Raw genomic sequence first — 21098 nt, 5'->3', positions numbered from 1 at the left:
TGATGCACAGCGCTTCATGGTGTGATCTTCTAATCGCCCTGGTGTCTGGCTGCGCGTAATCAGCAGCCAGGCGATTTGCCTCAGCCTCCCACCCCGCCATAAAGGTCTCCCCCTTACTTTCACAGAGATTGTGGAGCACACAGCAAGCAGAAATAACAATGGGGAGATTTCTTTGGCTGAGGTCAGAGCGAGTCAATAATGAACGCCAGCGGCCTTTTAAACGGCCAAATGCACATTCTACCACCATTCTGCACTTGCTTAGCCTGTAGTTAAACAGCTCCTGACTCCTGTCCAGGCTGCCTGTGTATGGCTTCATAAGCCATGGCATTAAGGGGTAGGCTGGGTCCCCAAGAATAACTATAGGCATTTCAACATCCCCAACGGTTATTTTCTGGTCCGGAAAGTAAGTCCCTTGCTGCAGCCCTTTAAACAGAGTAGTGTTCCTGAAGACGCGAGCGTCATGAACCCTTCCCGCCCAGCCCGCGTTGATGTTGGTGAAACGTCCCTTGTGATCCACAAGTGCTTGCAGCACCATTGAAAAGTACCCCTTGCGGTTTATGTACTCGGTGGCTTGGTGCTCCGGTGCCAAGATAGGGATATGGGTTCCGTCTATTGCCCCACCACAGTTAGGGAATCCCATTGCAGCAAAACCATCCACTATAGCCTGCACATTTCCCAGAGTCACTAACTTTCGTAGCAGCACCTGAGTGATTGCTTTGGCTACTTGCATCACAGCAGCCCCCACAGTAGATTTGCCCACTCCAAATTGATTCCCGACTGACCGGTAGCTGTCTGGCGTTGCAAGCTTCCACAGGGCTATCGCCACGCGCTTCTCAACTGTGAGGGCTGCTCTCATCTTGGTATTCTGGCGTTTCAGGGCAGGGGACAGCAAGTCACAAAGTTCCATGAAAGTGCCCTTACGCATGCGAAAGTTCCGCAGCCACTGGGAATCGTCCCAGACCTGCAACACTATGCGGTCCCACCAGTCTGTGCTTGTTTCCCGGGCCCAGAATCGGCGTTCCATGGATAGAATCTGCCCCATTAACAACATGATCTCCAAAGCACCGGGGCCTGTGGTTTCACTGAATTCTGTATCCGTGTCTGTGTCCATGTCCTCATCATGCTGCCGCCGCCGCTGCCTCCTCTCCTCGTTTTTCTGGTCCTGGCTGAGCATAAACTCCACGAGAACGCGCGAGGTGTTTGCAATATTCATGAGTGCTGTCTTGACCTCAGCGGGCTCCATGCTTGCCGTGGTATGGAGTCTGCAGTGTTCACCCACCCAGGAAAAAAGGCGCGAAAATGGTTGTCTGCCGTCCGTTGCTTTCATGCAGGGAGGGAGGAAGTGAGACTGTACCCAGAACCACCTGCGACGATGTTTTTTGTCCCATCAGGCACTGGGATCTTAACCCACAATCCCAATGGGCGCGGGAGACTGCGGGAACTATGGGATAGCTATGGATTTGCTACCCACAGTGCAACGGTGCAGAAATCGACGCTAGCCCCGGTACTTGGACGCACACCACCGAATTACTGTGCTAGTGTGGCCGCACTCATTTCGACTTTATACAACCTGTATCTCAAATCCGAATTATCTAAATTCGGATTAATCCCGTAGTGTAGACATACCCTTAGAATGATGAAGGGCTGAGCAGACCCTACTGGGATGTGAAGTCATGAGTCTACACTAGATACTTCAAACTCTGTGCTTAGCCCATTAAACTAAACAACTCCTACCCTACCTCATCATGCTATTTTTTCCCCTCCGTTCTAAAATGGATTCCATTTCCAGGCCTTTAAAAGCATCTGGTGCAACCGCACTATCTCGCTGCTTTTTTAGAAACCCTCCACAGCTGTAAGCAAAAATACTGACCTGCCAAGTTCAGAACATTTGGGGGTTTTGTACAGTAACACCAGATTTATTTTCACAGAGGACGTGGAAATGGTTCGCACCATGATTCCCTTTGAGAAAGGCTGGCTTTATTTGTAAGACTTCCAAGGTTTGTTCAGGAGTTTCCCGTTACATCTGAGAGGGATCTGTTTTCTTGCATTTAATGCTGTGCTTAGCTGAATGGCACAACTCACTGGTTTTTGGCAGGATGAACAAATACCTAAAGAGGAACTGTCTATCTCAAGTAAAAACAAATTGACGGGAGTGTAATCTTCTGAAATGAATGCTCTCCAGGCCGATAAAGACGTCAGCTCAGAGGAAAACTTACTGCTTGCCTCAGTCCTGCTCAAAAAGCTGAACTATTTGAAGCAAGGAACTACGTAAAAAATAAAATAAAATAAACTGATCCCAAAAATCTTTGATGTATAATTTATACTAGTGTGCATATTTGTTGTAGCCCATAACCTCTACTGAACATCCTGTGCATTCTGCAGTTAAGGAATTCACTGTGGCTTGCGCGCCTTGTCACAGGACTGTTTCAGAATCCGAACCCCAATTCTAAAATTATGTTCCTAGCTCTTACCATTGCAAAAACAGAAGAAAAAACCCTTTTGAAATATAAAATGATGCAGGGCCCTCTCCCTAAGCCTGTAACAATAGCTCAGAATTCAGAGGATTATAGAAATGTAGGGCTGGAAGAGATCTCAAGAAGTCATCAAGTTCAGCCCCCCTGCACTGAGGCAGGACTACGTAAACTTAGAACCCGGCTCTGACAGGCGTCACTCCAACTTGTTCTTAAAAGCCTCCAGCGACAGGGATTCCACAACCTCCCTTGGAAGCTTATTCCAGAACTTAACTATCCGTCTAGTTAAAGTTTTTCCTAATAGCTAACCTAAATCTCCCTTGCCGCAGATTAAGACCATCACTTCTTGTCCTACCTCCATTGGATAGAGAACAATTCATCACCGTCCTCTTTATGATAGCCCTTAACATATTTGAAGATGATTATCAGATCCCCGCCTACCCCTGCCCCCCATATTCTTTTTCCAAGACCATACGTGCCATCACAAGCATAAAATAATTTGTATTTGCTCTTATAAAAACAGATGCTAGTATAGCAAATGCATTATTCTATTTCATTAAAAACCTACATTTTATGAAATTTTCCAATGAAGATGCAACAAGATTTCCATCAGCCTCAGCATAGAATATAGAAATCTTGCCATGAACCTCAGCTCCAGCGTGCTGCAGAGCACACAGGCCTCTCTGTATTGCCTCAATCTGGTTATTCCCTTATCTTGCCGAACCTCATCTCTTTTTTATTAGTAAACAGACTAGGTAGAATGTGGGGGACACACTGGATTATCTAGCAAGTCTTCTCCAGCTGACATCTTTGAAAACCAGACAGTGAAGTCTCCCCCTGCCTTGAACAGTTTCATTTATTTAGACCTCAGCACCAAGAAGCTCTTCCATCACCCACACAAAGTGAAAGCCTTACCAACAAAATCCAGCCTATGCAGTACTCCAAAAGCTCACATGACAAGAAGCATGTTCTTACCTCGAGCGGTACCAGAAATAGAGCAAGGAAGCAGCATTTGAACCAAAAACTAGCCATTAGAAGGGACAAAACCACACGTGATCAGGAAAGACCAGTCAGCCAACAGTTTTTAAGCTGGGTGGGAGGAAATCACTGAGAAACTTGTAACACTAACGGGGCTGCAGAAACCCTGCAATGAATGTAATGTATGAATAATAACCTATTCAATGTATAAGGATCTAGTGGGACATGCTATGAAGGTAAGCAAGGAAAAGCCACTCCCAAGATAAGTTTTCAGGCTATAAACTTAGCTCAAGATTCTCCTTTTAATTTTCCAAATGTTAGTTTTATTTTGACTCCTAGATGGTGTAGACAGCTGTGTAAAAAGTTTGGCATCGGACATAGGAAGCGGCCCAAGACATTTACATGCTCCGAGCTTTTTAAAACACACCCAACAGCCAATACTTAGCATCACAACCTACATTCATGCTTTTAACTTTTTTTAAGTGATTCAAACCCACCTTTAATTAATTTAATGGAAATGTTCTTGGTCAAAATAAAAGGAATTTAACATCAAACATTCCATACACTATTTCTCCCTCTACTCGGCCCCATTCTCATGGTCAATATTCTCCCCTCAGGCAGATGAGCTGTAAAAAACATCAGTAGAAACACATAAGGGTTATATCAGAACCACAATGACAGCATTTGCTGCTGACCAAAGAGCTAGCTTTCACCATCAAAGCCAAGTGTCTGCTCTGACCTGAGTGGACGCCTTAAAGTTTCATACAATTTAAAGGCCAAAAAGGACCACCGTGATCTGGCCTGATCTCCTGCATAGCATAGGTGAGAGAACTTCACTCTGGGATTCCGCAGATTAAATTGTGCCAGTTTGTCCGTGAATCGTGATCTGTGTAGAATAAACTCTTGCAGAATAAACCTTTGCACCCAGTTCTCTCTGTTCTCAAAGGCTTCTCTGACTGGTCTTTATTTGCTCTATTCAACTCTTTAAAGTTCTATACAAGAAAATATGCAATTGGGACAAGCCTCAGGGAAGCCACTATTGCTGATAATACTCCAGACATTGACCAAGTAGATGCTTGGCATGAGCCTCTCCTAATGCATTTTACCAAGACCTATAGCAGCAATTTGTCTTTATCTTGTAGGCCTTGCCTTTGAGTCCTCTGCAATTCTTCAGCTATGAGGGTTACATGATCACGACTACTGCTCTCCTGCCCTTCATACATCAGAGAAAGCGACAAGACAGCCAAAGGGAGGCATGTCTGCTGGGCTGCAAGACTATGGTGCCATTCGAGCCCTGGCATTCTTTTCTGTGCTCTGCTCCTGGGATCCAGACTGCTTCCTCAAGGACTGTTCCTGCAGGGTGCCAACTGCCCCAGGTAAATCTTATTTTAAATCCTTTCCCAGGGCTCCCATGTCACAATGAGGAACCATAAAAATGTCCCTGGACAGATAGAACTCGGTGAGGCCAAGGTGCTCAGCACCTCTCAGACAGTAACTACAGGACCAGAGGCAGAGCAAATCCTAATGAGAAAGGCACAGAATACATTGCAAAGACAAAACAAAATTTCAGAAGGTCAAAAAGAGCTCTGCCGTGATGTCTTTACCTATAAGGAAACAGTGTGTTCCAGGCGACAAGACTCAGCTGGGTCCAGTGCCTAGCTCTTTCCCTGATCTGTTGTACAACCATGGGCAACTCACTTCCTCTCCCAGCCAGTTTCTCCCTCCCACCCTTAATCCATCTCATCTACTAGACTGTACGCTCTTTGGGGCCATATCTTGCTCTGTTTCAACAGTATTTAGCACAATGCAATACAAAGAATAAGGCAATACATAGGAAACCCATGCATTGTAGGTGGGAGGTTTGGTCATTTAAGAGTTTTGAAAATAGTACAGGGGAAACACGAGGCTCTCAAACATTTCACAAGAGGAAGCAAACAACCTACCAAAAATAAAGATTCTGTAAATACCGTTTCAATTTGAAGGCCGCTTAAAAAAAAAAAAAAAAAAAAAAAACGTGGACAGGGCCATAGAACAATAAGCAGCTTTTTAATTATTACTACTTTAAGATAACATCTGTAGATATTTAGCATTCCAAATATTTTGACATTAGGTGCTGAATCAAATTCCCTCTGACCAGATTAAAAAGTGTCCAATAAAAATGAAACAACTCAGATGCTGGATGGAATACAGTGTCAACATCTTTGGAAACCTGACAGGGGAATTTTGACACATTCCCTAGCTAGAAGAGTAACGTTTTTGAGCCTGACTAAGTAGTCATGAGGCACAGATGCCAGAAAGCTCTCTCATCAGGCTGCGCCCCCTTCCAACTGTTACCACACACTCCAGGAACTCCACTAAGAGCCGATTGGGGCAACACCAGCACGCTGCCTGAAGCCAGAGTTTGCCAAGCGGTCAGCGTGGCCAGTCAGAGTTGAGACCTGGGTATAGGAATTGAGTAGTATCCCTTTAAATAGTTTGAGAGATCATAGAATATGAGGGTTGGAAGGGACCTCAGGAGGTCATCTGGTCCAACCCCCTGCTCAAACTAAATCATCCCAGCCAGGGCTTTGTCAAACCTGACCTTAAAAACCTCTAAGGATGGAGATTCCACCACCTCCCTAGGTAACCCATTCCAGTGCTTCACCACCCTCCTAGTGAAAAAGTTGTTCCTAATATCCAACCTAAACCTCCCCCACTGCAACTTGAGACCATTACTCCTTGTTCTGTCATCTGGTACCACTGAGGACAGTCTAGATCCATCCTCTTTGGAACCCCCTCTCAAATGTCCAGGTGTGCTAATAACTGGATGAATCACAGACCTCATTGAGATTGAAGGTGAGTTCACAGCCAACAATTAACATTAATCACAAGCCCTCACAGAAGAAGAAAAAGAAAAAAGGGTGTTTTGGACCGATTGGCTGGAGGTTGCTATAGAGTCCTGGGTGGCAATTTTATTTTGGGGAGAATGTAATCAAGGTATTGGGGGAGGGGGGGCAGGAAATTAGATATGTGAATGCTTCAGGGGAGAGAAGAAGTGGATGGAATACAGGGAGAGGCGTGTGGGGCTGAAGTATGGGAATGGCTTCATAGAGAGGGTATAAAAATGGGGATGGATGGTAAGAGAGGAGAGAGAAGGTCTAGTAAACGGAAACGTAGAATATCCCCAACAGGGGTTTCTCTAACCTGTTCTTAAAAACCTTCAATGATGGAGATTCCCCAACTTCCCTTGGAAGCCTATTCATCATCCCTAAATAAGGGAACTGCTGGTCACAGATTTTTTTTTTTTATTTGAAAAGCTGGCCAGTTATAGGTCCTGAGAACTTTGAAAATGTAGCCCAGGAAGACAACAGCAGTGGCCAAATGCCGGATGCCCTCAAGGAAGCTAATTAACCTTCGCTAATGCAGCCAGCTAGGCATTGCTATACATGCCCTTCTTTACTCCTTCAAATGGTCAATTTAGATTTAATTAGATCTGGGCCAACTCTGGATTTCAGATTTAACCCTAACCAGTGCCTGTTTTCTTCAGAGGAAGTAAATATTTGAATAGTTTGGAGAAATACTTTTCATAGCAAGAGGTCATTTAAGAACTGTTGAAATCATCTAGTCCCTATTTTGTTCACGTGATCACCTAAATCCTATGGAAGTTTTTAGAAAAAGAGTACAATGGTAACAAGAATCCGTATTTTCTTTCATCTTAAGAACTCACAATGCTTAAACATTCTGAATTGAGAGTCAATATTTTTGAAGTATTATCTCCATTACAAAAAGACAGTGAAACTGAGGTACAGAAGTGATTTGCTCAAAGTCTCTCAGTGAGCCCATAATGGTCAGAAACAGAACCCATGTGTCCTGATTCCAACCCTCTATTATAACCACAAAAGACACTCCCTCCCGCCACCCATTAGTTCAAGAAACTTTGAGGACTGCTCCTATTCCAGATTCATTGTCTTTCCCTCAGCAAGTACATCATTATTACTACGAGTTAGGCTGCAGAGTCTCTCTACACCATTGACAAACTTATCTCACCAGATTTTAAAAGGCCTTGATTCCCTTCTAAAAACCAAGGTCCAATTTATACTCATTCTCTGGCACTTCATCCTATGAGTAATGCAAACCTAGAAATGCCTTCTTTATCTAGGGGATGAGCTAATGATTTATACCCATCCTCCCAATTTGTGTTTGTTGATAATACTTTGCAGGGCATTAGGAGGACTGAGTGCTTGGCAAATGTTAAGCCCCCAACATTCACACGAGGTAGAGAGAGCGCCCCATTTTACTAAGGCTGAGAGGTTAATTTGCTTGCACAGCAAAATGAGTGGCAGAGCCATGGAGAGACTCCAGTCTCCTTTTCAAAGTAGGCTGAGCATCTAGAACTTCCACTGACTTCAGTAGGACTCATAGCGGATCTGCATTTTTCAGAGCCAAGCCCTAGAAGTAGGAGTCCAAGCCCACTGCTCTAACATTAGGAGTCTCTGCCATTCGGAATCGGATAGTGTCCAAAAACACCAACATTGTTATAAAAAGTTTTCAACTATCCTAAGGAATCTTTTCAACTTAGCTTACCAAAAAGAAGTTAAGAGACAACTTCATATCTAGAAAAGGTTTCTCATAAATAGAAGCAGACAGAGACAGAGTGAGATCCAATAGCCAGAAAATTAAGCAAGATAAACCCAGGCTAGAAATAGAAGCATAGAATCAAAGAATATCAGGGTTGGAAGAGACCTCAGGAGGTCATCTAGTCCAACCTCCTGCTCAAAGCAGGACCAACACCAACTAAATCATCCCAGCCAGGGCTTTGTCAAGGCGGGCCTTAAAAACCTCTATGGATAGAGGTTCCACCACCTCCCTAGGTAACCCATTCCAGTGCTTCACCACCCTCCTAGTGAAATAGTGTTTCCTAATATCCAACCTAAACCTCCCCCACTGCAACTTGAGACCATTGCTCCTTGTTCTGTCATCTACCACCACTGAGAACAGCTGAGCTCCATCCTCCTTGGAACCCCCCTTCAGGTAGTTGAAGGCTGCTATCAAATCCCCCCCTCACTCTTCTCTTCAGCAGACTAAACAAGCGCGGTTCCCTCAGCCTCTCCTCATAAGTCATGTGCCCCAGCCCCCTGATCAAATAAGGTGAACATTTTTAATAGTGAGGGCAATTAACTATTAGAACCAGTTATCAAATGATGTGGTGGATTCTCCATCACGTCAGATGATATGATGTTGCTCAAATAGAAGTTACGGGCTTGATGCAGGAATTACTCAGTAAGCTTCTCTACCCTGTGCTATGCAGAAGGTGAGACTAAAATCATCTTAAAAGTCTCTGCTCACCTTTAAAATCTATGAATCATCAAAAAGACAAAATTAGATTGAGGAAAACAAGATCAAATTTCAATGTTCCTTTTATTGGGACACAATTATAAGTACAATGCATTTCAGTTTTGTAGGGTTACTTAGACACAGCGCGTCACTTAGGAAAACGGACAAGACCAATTCTCACCAGCTAAGTGAAATATTTAGAGTAATTTACAAGTAAAGGTACTGTAACTGAAGAAAATCAACATTTTTATTGGTCACTTAGTCCTGGCATCTCCTCCATTTCCCTCTTGTTACTCAGCTACATGTGCTGTATGGATAATTTTGAGAAGAGGATCTTGAGTTCTCACTGTAATGGGGTCTGCTGCTCACTCTGTATATTTGAAGGAGATGTTAAATATTCCTTATAAAATATTGGTTGAGATGCTTCAGAACTTAAAGCCCAATGTCTTAATTTACCTTAAATAGCCCCTTCCACACAGGATTCTCAAAATGATTTGTACTGTGGTAACACCTAGAAGCCCCAGTCACGAACCGGGACCCCATGGTACGATACAAACACATCAATGAAGCCCCATAAGTTATGGGCCATAACACCACTGCACGGTAGGCAGATATACACAATACACCAAGACAATAATGTTCACGGACTCGCCTGAAGTCACATGGTGAGAAAGCAGCAAAGGTGGGAATAGAAACCAAGGTGTTAACACTCAGTGCGCTGATTTAGCCACAAGGTAACAGTCACCTTTTAACCTCCTTAGCCTACACCCTCCAACTGTTACAGGCTGTGGTGCTCATTCTGTTGTGGAAGAAAGACAATTTTGATCTCACGCACACATTACTTTTACATCTGTTGAATTTCTCCCAATTTAGACCAGTGAATTCAAAATCAGCATCAGGCCCAGAAGTTGTAGTGTACAACTTCCTTAATCCTGAATCAGTGTTCAGAGGTCTACATCTGTGAGAGGATTTCCCTGTCCTAAAGGAAGGTTTGCTTGACCCACACAGCAGTTGGATTCTTTTTATCAAACTGGGAAACATCAGAGTATTAGAAGTGAACAGTGACAGAATACGCAGGGCCATGCCTTTACCTAGCCACACTATTATTCTCAGAGATTTTGGGTACTACTGTAAATCTTTCAAGAGCATGAAGAAAGAAAAATGTGAAATAGCAGCAATTATATACCGCTGTCAAAAAAACCTTGCCCACATTAATAATCAGATACACCATGTTAACTTCCCTGTTTCCAAAGCATTGTGTGCTAATGGTGTGGAGAAACACAAATTAATTAGAGCATTAGAAATATTTTCACAGGAAAGCACATTGGAAGGAGGCAATGTGATTCAGTGGCTAATGATGCTTACCCACATATGTTAAACAATTTGTGACCTACGTACACCATCATTAAGTAAAATACATCACATGTTGGTATAGAACTCTGGCCCTAGCTCTTATATAGTGGGCTGTAGTCCACGAAAGCTTATGCTCTACTAAATTTGTTAGTCTCTAAGGTGCCACAAGTACTCCTGTTCTTTTCATGTTTCATCAGTAGATCTCAAAGCACCTCACAATCTTTACTGTATTTATCCTCAAAATACCTGTGAGATAGGAAAGTGCTCTTACCCCCATTTGACCAATGGGGAACCGAGGCGCAGATTAAGGAATTGCCCTGGGTTCATATAAACCAAAGATCTAAATTGAAGAACTTAGAGAAAAACCCCAGACATAGCATTTTAAAAGTGATCTCTGTTTTTACAGAAGAGATGCAAAAATGAAATGTTGACCTCATATCTCAAAGCTTTCTGGGAGGGAAGGAGTAATAATCCTGGTGTCCTAACCAAATTCTGCCTATGCAACTATATCCTGCCTGCTTAAAATTCTCTCTCCAGTTTAATTATAAATTGGTCTTCCCTTCCCCTAGTGAGAACCACAGTGTGCCATTGCTGATGCAGATTGGTTCTCACATTCCAGCCCAGCAGTGCCTTATGCTCTAATAAATTTGTTAGTCTCTAAGGTGCCACAAGTACTCCTGTTCTTCTTTTTGTTTCAACAGTAGGTGAGTTTTCCTTTTTCTCAGATACATTCAGGGAATTGGGAGCCTAACTTCTTCAGGCTCCTTTAGAAATCCCAGACACACCAAACTATCGCTCACTTTCATACACTCCTCTATCATGTTCTCTGACTTCCTCTACTCCTTGTTGGTTGGCTGTTTGCTCCTGGGTACTAAAGCACAAATACTAATAAATGTTTTGAATCCTTTACACACAAAAGTCACTTTACTATTAAATTGTTATATGCCCATCTCAAGAGCATTTAAAAGAATGCAAAGGACCAGAGAGAATTAATTATCATTCAGACTATTGCTGGAACCAGGATCACTGACTTCCTAATTTTTTTTTAATTATTTTTTTTTAAAACATACCTTTAAAGACACAACAGTGTCACTAACAGTGGAGGGTTAGTCTAGGCAGGGAGCAGTCTCAAATACTCTGTCATCACTTTGTTTGAAGGGTAAATAGCTTATTGGCTACTATCCTAAATCGGAGTTTAAAAAAAAAAAAACACCTTATGTCAGATTTGTAAAGTAAAACAAGGTCTTCACTAGCTGGCTAATGGTAATGCAGAGCTGAGCCCCTGAATAGATTAGGGATCCTTTTCCTCTCCCAGGAGATTCTTCTTGGCTTTGAACTTTCAGCCATCAAGGGGGGCAGGGGGAGAAAAAAGCTTGAGTTGAAATGTCAGCATCATCTTGGATTCAAATCAATCAGCTTGATGCATGATTGCAATAGCTAAACCACTTCACCTCTGCACTGCCCTCTTCCATATGTTCTTTATATCAGCATTCAGCAGACTGGGTGGCTCAGTGGATTCATTTCCTGTCCTAGCGAGGGCTCCAGTTTAAAAAAAAAAAAGAAGGAAAAATAAAAATTATCCACCAACAGTTAAGCTCACCAGACTCGTTTCTGTCAAGTCTCCCTCTTTGTCCAATGCAGAGCAAGCGGTTTGTTGCAAGAAGCAGTTTAAGGTCTGGTGCAATCTGGGGACCCATCTAGCGAACCACCTAATGAACTAGCTGTTCAGAGATCTGCAAAAATAGTGCAGGAATCAACTGGGCCTTTTCAAATGCTGACATGCCCTGAGGAGAAAGAAGTGGGGTGTGCGCAGGGCAGCTTCCCTCTAAGGGCAGAGTGAGTTAAAGGGGATAATTAAAGCAGCTGTCCCCCATTCATCAGGTTAAGGAGTAAAGCAACCCCCCCCCCAACACACACACACACACACACACACACCCCATCTATCTCTCTCTCTCTCTTCCAGGCTCCCTAAAGTTGAGATTCTTCTTTGTCAGCTGCAATGCAAGAGTTAAATTCCAGAGATAAATTTTAATCCAAACAATCTGCAGCCATCAGCATTAAGTTGGTGCCCGCCAGCTGGTGATAGTTAAGTGGTTACTTTCTCAAACTGAACCGATTAGCTAAAGGTCGAGACACTTGGTAATACTCTACTGAGTTTAACAATTGTTCATTCCCTCAATGTGCAGTACATTACTGCGGGGGAGAGGGAGCGCCTTGGGGGAGGACAGACGTCCAACGAGAGAAGGCTGTGACAACCAGAGCACCTCAAGAAATTCGGAGTGCTGCCGAACCAGCCTTCCATCCCACGCTCCCCCATCGCAAGAGAAACCCAGGCCCAGCCATGGGAGAACAAGGACAAGCCATCACTGCTCCCCTAATGTCCTGGGTTTGTGGGGGGTGGCTGTGCTGCAGACATTACTGAAGTTGGGTCCTCCCATCCTTTAAATGGGAAAGAAATAAAGACAAAATCCTTTTATAAAGGAAGCTAATAAAAATCCATTCACCGGAGAGGCCACATTGGTGTTTCTGGAGGAGCCACTCAGGAATCATAAAAAGTGGGATTGGCATTGTAGTTGTTTGCTGTGGATTAAGACAGGAGCAAATCGACGGGGCTTTCTGAGCCTTGCACTGAAAAGTGGCACTATGGGCCTAAAGAGAGGACCCTAAAACATGCCGCTTCACCATCTCATTCTCCAAGCCAACCACCCACAAATATGGTCCCCAAACTGCCTCACAATTATTTTGCTTGACCCTAATTTTCTATAGTTGTAATCAGCTGTAGGCGTGAAAAGGCAGTGCCACTTGGAAAGGAGACCGCAGCCTCCAGACACAGAAGGGAAACAAAGTTCCTCTTAAGCAAGTGGAAGGCTGGGACCATCAGTTGTGGTCACTGTTGTTCACCATCCATGTTAAATAAGACCAGATGGAGCAGTACAGTGTGGTTATCTGAGGGACAGGACTTTCATATTTTGGTCAGAATGTACCTTAAAAAAAACAAAGCAAATTCTGCCCCCAATTATACTCATGCAGCCACACTAACTTCTAAGCACAAAATGCATTCACAGATTTAAAGAGACAGTAAAAAAAAAAATAAAAGCAAAAGGGGAAGAACATCAAATTACCATTTTTTCAAATTGTTTTTTTATGCATGCAGTTTCCTAATCACATTTTTTCCATTCTCTGTCCCGGATTGTTGTTCCCCACACACGTATACCCCCCCCCATAGGAAACTGACTATATATGGGGAAACTGTGAAACCGATCCTCTACCAAGTGCTGTCAAATGTACTAAGCAAAAACTGAAAATACAGAGAAAGTTGCAACTGAAAGAGATTAGCGAGACTGACACCTAACATTACTGGAACAATAGCAGATAAAGAGAAATGAATTTAAATTCATGTCCCTTTTAGCAGATGATTTTCACTCTTATTTCTCAGTACAAGCCACTAGGGTCAACACCATTGCTAGAAAGGAAGTGGCAACTCTCAGTTCTACTGATAGGGGTTCATTTTTCAGGAGCTGGGATTATCAATTGCTCCAGATGTTTTGAAAAAAAGAGTGTGAACATGGGGAAAAGGAAGGCTGCTACTGACTTTCCCCTTGTCAACACTCCGGAACACTGTATCTAAGCCTGAAAGGGACATTCTACACTGAGAAGTGGCTACATAAAATTGTCACCTCGTTCAACAGACCTGCTCCCATGAGTATTCAGTCTTATTTGCCGACTCTCAAAACAAGCGTCTATGGCTTTCTACTCCCGTTAACTCTCCCGAGACAGATATGGCAGAGAGGAATGGAGAAGGATTCTTTTTTACATCTATGGAATTACTTACGAAGCTGTAATCACTTACATCTGTGCAAATCTATTGAGGGGCTGCTCAGCTCAATTTGAACTCTGTACCAGGCTGAACCTTCGTTGCTGGGTGTGTTGCCAATAACTGGTCCTTTGCCACGTCTAGCATAAACTTCCATGCCACCATTCAATAGTTAAGAAACCAAACTGACCTTTGGCCATTATTTCACTGCATTCCAGGCCTTCTCTTTCTGACTCATTCTCTTCAGTACCTTGCTGATATGAGAAGCTGAGCTGCAGGGCTTGATTTGTGGTAGCTTTACTAGGTTTAGATTTCCATGAGGTTTGGGAGGCTACTATTTCCACAGCAACAAAGTGACCAGCTTAGGAGCACGCTCTCCGTTTACTGCAACTTTCACAGGACAATTTATAGTTTACAGATTCTCTTGAGTGTCCTGTGGTGTGCTTAATGCCATGACCTAATGGCACAAACAAACCAGGGCTGCCTGTGGCGGGACATGGTCACAGAATGCCTGGTATGAGATGAACTGAAAACTCCTGGATAACTCCTCGTTTGACAGCCAATGGCCCTCACTCCAATCCCAACCTTAATTACATGTCAATCCAGGGCCCAGGTTAACCAGTCTGCCTTCCCCCCCTTGTATCCACACAACGTTCATAGCAAGACTTGAGTTTTGATGATCCTGTATCAGAGATACGACATGCGTAAGCGCAGCACATTCATAAACCCTGGAGACTGCAGATAAACTAGAGAAAGTGAAGGAGAAAAATCACATTCCTCTTCAGTTCAGGTGAGAAAAAGGAAAACCTTTTCCTTTCTTCCTTTGGAAAAAAATTGAACTAATTTTCTTGAATGTGACAGATCTGATGTCAAATGCAGAAACTCTGAATTGTGCTGTGTATGGTATAAGCTAAAAATTATCCACGTGTAGTGAGGACAGTGAGTAATTTCAGTTACTAAGTCTCTGGGGACACAGCTTTGTTTTAGATAGACAGGTCTACCTCTTAACCTTCCCAGGCTTAAATATGGAACACACAGTAATAAAGAAGCTCTAGAAGATGAATGATTCAATTTCTTTAGCATAAACTTAATAGCCTATAAGTGGTGGTTCATGATTCAATTTCATTGACCTCAGTAATCGATGGTAATAAAATGGAGATACATCTCAAAATACATGTGGGACGTGGGGGGAAAAAGAGGCCTGCATTTAACATGAAGGACATTTCCCCTAATGAGACAAGCTTGCATGCAGGATCCATGTTTTCTGAAGGAGAGCACAATGGGAGCATCAAACCAAAAATTCATCACTGCCATCCACCAGCAGCAAACTTCCATGCCCAGGTCACGGCTGAGTACTCTGTTACCCACTGCAGGTTTCTGAAAGAGCACTTGGCATACACATGGCTTCCAGACTCACCTGCCATGCTCTCCTTTTAGAACTTGGCTCGCAATACAAAAAATTTGTGTTTGGGTTTCATATTAACATTAATGGAGTTTTTTTGGAAGGGGGAAAGAAAAAAAAAACACCCCACATATGGTGAACTAAGGAAATGAAAAGCAACTCAGCCAAAATAAACTCACCCAAATCCAATTCCTCCTGTCCCACCAAGACTCTGTGGGAAGAGATACAGATTTCCAGTTGACTTACCCTCTTCGCAGTTACTCCCTGTGAACCCAGGACAGCACCTCCACTCCAGGGTGGTCACCGTTCGGTAAGACATTTTGTACGTGGGCCTGATAAGAGTCCTGTAACTAACACAAACGAGAAGTCAGCAAACTGCACCTCTCCATCCTGCAGAGCATCACTGCCAGTTTGACCCATTCTGTACAGAGGGGCCATTTCTTCCCACGCATGGGACTATCCCAACATCCAACAACATACAAAGTTGCCAGGTGGGTTTGGGTAAGGGAATCGGCATGTTGTGGGTTTGATCCTGCTGTGCTTACTCGCTGCTGAACTCAATGGCTTTGCTCGTGAATGGGTGAGGGATCAAGAGAAGCGCATGTGTATTTAACTCCCCATGCGCCAAACCCAATATTTCCCAGAACTCCTCTTCCTTTTTTTTGGTAGATATTCACTAAACACAGTCCCACATATACATTACATTTCTCCATACCATAATATCAGAGGATCAGTTTGCAACAAGGGAGGCCAAAGATAGGAGACACAAATTGTGTATCGACACTGGGACATACAATTAGCATGACTGCACACACCAAAATGAGCAAGGATCATCTTGTGGTTAGAACACCAGAATGCGATCCAGGAGATTTGGGCTCAATTCCTGGCTCTGCCATTGACTCTCTTTGTGACTTCATTTAATCTGTGCCTCAGTTTCTCATCTGTTAAATGGGGATAAGGCAAAGAAAGGAGGAGTCATCTATAAGCAGCTCTTTGAGGCAGGTTCTCTCTCACAGCACCTAACATAGCAGGGCCTTGATCTCAGTAGGGACATCTAGGCACTATTACAATACAAATCATAGTGCATATATTTGGTGATAGTCTTGATAGCCATTTGTATGCACAATTAGTGATTTGCACACACCATCGCCTGACACACGTGTGCAATCATGTTATTGCCACAGGCAAATTTATATATGCAACTACATGCAAATCCTGAGCTTCTTTTTTGAAAATTTGGCCCTGTCAAAAAATATATATATATATTCAGCAAATTAGGTTTCCCTGCATTAGCTGGAGTAATTGTTGTCACTCTTTAAGAAGCTTCAGGAGAACACGGTGGAAGGTTTTAACATGTGTAAAAGTTATATTCTATAAACTTGCTCTCACATTTATACTCCGATACAATGAACTGGGGCGTGGCCAGTAGGAGGAGAGACTGGGGGGTGGGGGGGGAGTCTAAGGAACTCTGCATTGTGGCTTTTATGATTCTTTTAGGGAAACTTACACCATGTGACAGACTTAAAACGTACAGCATTCCATCAGGAACCGCCTGTGACTTGCAATATCTAAAAACGCCAGTAGGTGGAGCTCTGTCACCAAGCCCAGTATTACTCTAGTGTACTGCAATACCCAGGGCCAGTTACAGAGAAAGTGATTCTCAGAAGGAACGTGCAGTCTCCCTCTATTGGCATGGGCTGCCCTCTGCTGGGATGAGGGGATTTCTGCCTTAGAACAAGAGCTGGAATTGATTAAACAGGCAATCGGGCATTGGAAGCAAGTCCCTTGCACTTTTGGTATGATCATGATTGGAGGATGAACTGTATGCTTGAGCGTGGAAGAAAGGTGAACCAAGAAGAGCTTATGTCACCAAATGGAGCACTAAATAATGAGAACCAACCTTGATTCCTATAGGTCTCAGTGTGGGATCATATCAGAAAAGGTCTTGCAATACAAATGGTAAGGTTAATTTGTTAACAGCAGCCGTAATGCAAGCATACCAGCAAGGGGTGCCCCTTCGTTTACTGAACACAAGTTGGGGTCTCCGCTACTCTAAGCACGTAAGCGATATTTATGCCAATTGCCCACTCTGGAGACGGACAAGTTTTCTCCATTTATCCACAGGACAGGCACTGCGTGAGCAGCAGTAGCACAAATTCCCTCACCAACATGCCACAACCCTGACCTGGGAGAATAATTCAGTCTCCCTGGACCATTCAGTCCTTGGCCTCGCCGCTGAATTGCCAGCAAGCATGCCAACTATGAGCGAGAAGTTTGTCTAATCGGGGCTGAACAGAGCCAAGTAACTTCACCTAGTTCTTCACACTTCTACAGCACTTCCCGTCCACAGGTATCAATAAGGAGATAAGCCTCTCACCAAGCCTAACCTATAGATAGGCCCGCAGTCCTTTTTTACAGATGACAAAATTAAGGCACAGCAACATTAAATGCCTTGTTAAGGGTCTCATAGAACATCTTTTGCAGAGTCAGGAACAGAACTGAGGCCTCCTGACTCAGAGTCCAGTACTGGCAGCCCAAAGCCCATCTTGCCTGGCTTAAGCCCTGAACCAGCAGTCAGAAGATTACGACTTTGTCACTAACAACTCAGCTGTATTTGACCTGGAGATGAAAGCCTCTGTCCCATTACCAGTGCCCAGAGCCAGCTCGTCTCCAAGTACACAGCAATTTCAAATCGTGGTTCTTGCCAACACCAAGATGTTAAAACTCTCTCAAAACCTCATTATGAAGTGCGGAGAGTGGCTTGAGCCAGGCTAGAATCTTGGCAATCATCACAGTACTCCGGAATTAGCTGTAGGTTGACTCCTCAAAACAAAAGGAGTCAGGTACTTCTTGGGACATGACAGATTTGGGGTTCCGTTAGCATTACCATGCATCCTGAATTTCCTGGAAGGAATTGGATGTTCATGGCGCCGTCCAGTTTCTTGCTAGCAAGCCTTGGACAGATTCAGACCGAATAAAGTCTGACTTTGCACGATATCACAAGACAACATTGCAACTTCATCACATGACACTGCATCAGAGTCTGATGTCCCACACAACGTGATGTTATATCACTACATCACAAGATGGTGAAGACTATAGTAGTGGCTAGAGTAGTAGAATGAGCAGGGTGTGGATCCATTGTCAGAGTACTTTCATAGAATATTAGGGTTGGAAGGGACCTCAGAAGGTCCAACCCCCTGCTCAAAGCAGGACCAATCCCCAACTAAATCATCCCAGCCATGGTTTTACGAAGGGCAGATCGTGCCAAACGAATCTGATCTCCTTCTTTGAGAAAGTAACGGATTTATTAGATTTATTAGATAAGGGAAATGCGGTGGACCTAATATACCTGGATTTCAGTAAAGCGTTTGATACTGTACCCCATGAGGAATTATTGGTTAAACTGAAAAACATGGGGATCGATATGAAAATCCAGAGGTGGATAAGGAATTGGTTAATGGGGAGAATGCAGCGGGTCGTATTAAAGGGTGAACTGTCGGGTTGGAGGGAGGTTACTAGTGGAGTGCCTCAAGGTTCGGTTTTGGGACCCATTTTATTTAATTTATTTATAACTGACCTCGGGACCGATTGCAGGAGTGGGCTGATAAAGTTTGCGGATGATACGAAGGTGGGAGGCATTGTAAATTCGGAGGAGGATAGGGATATCCTGCAGGGAGACTTGAATGAGCTTGTGAATTGGAGTATCAGGAATAGGATGAAATTTAATAGTAAAAAGTGTAAGGTGATGCATTTGGGGATGACTAATAAAAATTTTAGTTACAAGATGGGGACGCATTGGTTAGAAGTAACGGAAGAGGAGAAGGACCTAGGGGTCCTGGTAGACCGCAGGATGACTATGAGTCGACAATGCGACGTGGCGGTGAAAAAAGCCAATGCTGTCTTGGGATGCATTAGGCGAGGCATATCTAGTAGGGATAAGGAGGTCCTGCTTCCGTTGTACAAGGCGCTGGTGAGACCTCATTTGGAGTACTGTGTGCAGTTCTGGTCTCCCATGTTTAAAAAAGATGAACTTAAACTGGAACGGGTGCAGAGAAGGGCCACTAGGATGATCAGAGGAATGGAAAACCTGTCGTATGAAAAGAGACTAGAGGAGCTTGGGTTGTTTAGTCTGACAAAGCGAAGGCTGAGGGGGGATATGATTGCTATCTTTAACTATATTAGAGGGATTAATACGAGGGAGGGAGAAGAATTATTCCAGCTTAGTACTAATGTGGATACGAGAACGAATGGATATAAACTGGCCGTGGGGAGGTTCAGGCTTGAAATTAGACGCAGGTTTCTGACCGTCAGAGGGGTGAAATATTGGAACGGCCTTCCGAGGGAAACGGTGGGGGCGACGGACCTGTCTGGTTTTAAGATTAAGTTAGATAAATTTATGGAGGGAATGGTTTAATGGTAAAACATAGTAGTCAAGGAAAACCAAGAAATGGTAGGTAAATTGTATAATGGCTGACAGGGGTCAGGCTGGAGACTCTTGCCTATATGCTCGGGGTCTTACTGATCGCCATATTTGGGGTCGGGAAGGAATTTTCCTCCAGGGCAGATTGGCTGAGCCTCTGGAGGTTTTTCGCCTTCCTCCGCAGCATGGGGCAGGGATCTCTAGCAGGAGGGTTTCTGCCAATTGAAGTCACCTAAAACAGGATTGGGGACTTCAACAGCAGAGTCCAGGGAAGGGGTAGGGACGGTTTTATGGCCTGCAGCATGCAGGGGGTCAGACCAGATGATCATAATGGTCCCTTCTGACCTTAAAGTCTATGAGTCTATGAGTCTATGAGTCTTTATCAAGCCTGACCTTAAAAACCTCTAAGGAAGGAGATTCCACCACCTCCCTAGGTAACCCATTCCAGTGCTTCACCACCCTCCTAGTGAAAAAGTTTTTCCTAATATCCAACATAAACCTCCCCACTGCAACTTGAGACCATTGCTCCTTGTTCTGTCATGTGCTACCACTGAGAACAGTCTAGATCCATCCTCTTTGGAACCCCCTTTCAAGTAGTTGAAGGCTGCTATCAAATCCCCCCTCATTCTTCTCTTCTGCAGATTAAACAATCCCAGTTCCCTCAGCCTCTCCTCACAAGTCATGCACTCCAGCCCCTTAATCATTTTTGTTGGTCTCCACTGGACTCTTTCCAATTTTTCCTTCTTGTAGTGTGGGACCCAAAACTGAACACAGTACTCCAGATGAGGCCTCACTAATGTCAAATAGAGGGGAATGTTCACTTTACAACCACTCACTAGCCAATTGACACAGAAGAGTAGTTTTTACTCTTGGAGGCTACTTATCAGTTGGACGAGGAGGAAAATTGTGGAGAAACATCAATTGGAGAGATGGGGGGGAAGTGCAATGGGGCTTAAGGGACTGGTAATTGTCTAGGGAGCCTTTCCCCTCTAGCTCACCAGTTCAACTCAAATCTTGTGTGCTCCATACTGGTAAACCTCAGATAGTGCTGCTTTATTTTAAGTTGAGAGTATAATACATTGGGTCAAATCCTAAGCAAGTCAGGACCAAGTATAGGCACTAGTTATTTGTATTACAGTAGTGACTAGAGGTAACCAATCAAGATAGAGACCCCATCGTGCTAAGAAATATATGTATCCATTACAAGAGACTACCTTAAACTTGAAGAGCATATCGTTGAAATAGACAAGACAAAAGGGTGCAAGGCACAGAAGGGGAACTTGCCCAAGGTCACACAGCAGGTCAGTGGCAGAGTGGATTGGAACCCAAGTCTCAAGTTCCAGT

At 43.8% G+C, this 21098-nt stretch overlaps 1 protein-coding gene across 3 annotated transcripts in view; it reads right to left on the bottom strand.

The window, feature by feature from the left end:
- COL26A1 (collagen type XXVI alpha 1 chain) overlaps positions 1-21098 on the bottom strand; it is a 228148-nt gene that overhangs the window by 158995 nt on the left and 48055 nt on the right. For 2 of the 3 annotated variants that reach the window (XM_034752568.1, XM_034752570.1), the window contains exon 3: positions 15578-15681. In XM_034752568.1, the coding sequence (XP_034608459.1) occupies positions 15578-15681 (104 nt within the window). The remainder of the gene's footprint in view (positions 1-15577; positions 15682-21098) is intronic. The other variant, XM_034752569.1, reaches the window with a different exon arrangement.

This window comes from Trachemys scripta, chromosome 18 (genome assembly GCF_013100865.1).
Source record: "Trachemys scripta elegans isolate TJP31775 chromosome 18, CAS_Tse_1.0, whole genome shotgun sequence".
Lineage (NCBI taxonomy): Eukaryota > Metazoa > Chordata > Testudines > Emydidae > Trachemys > Trachemys scripta.
This window is presented reverse-complemented; position numbering and strand designations above follow the sequence as displayed.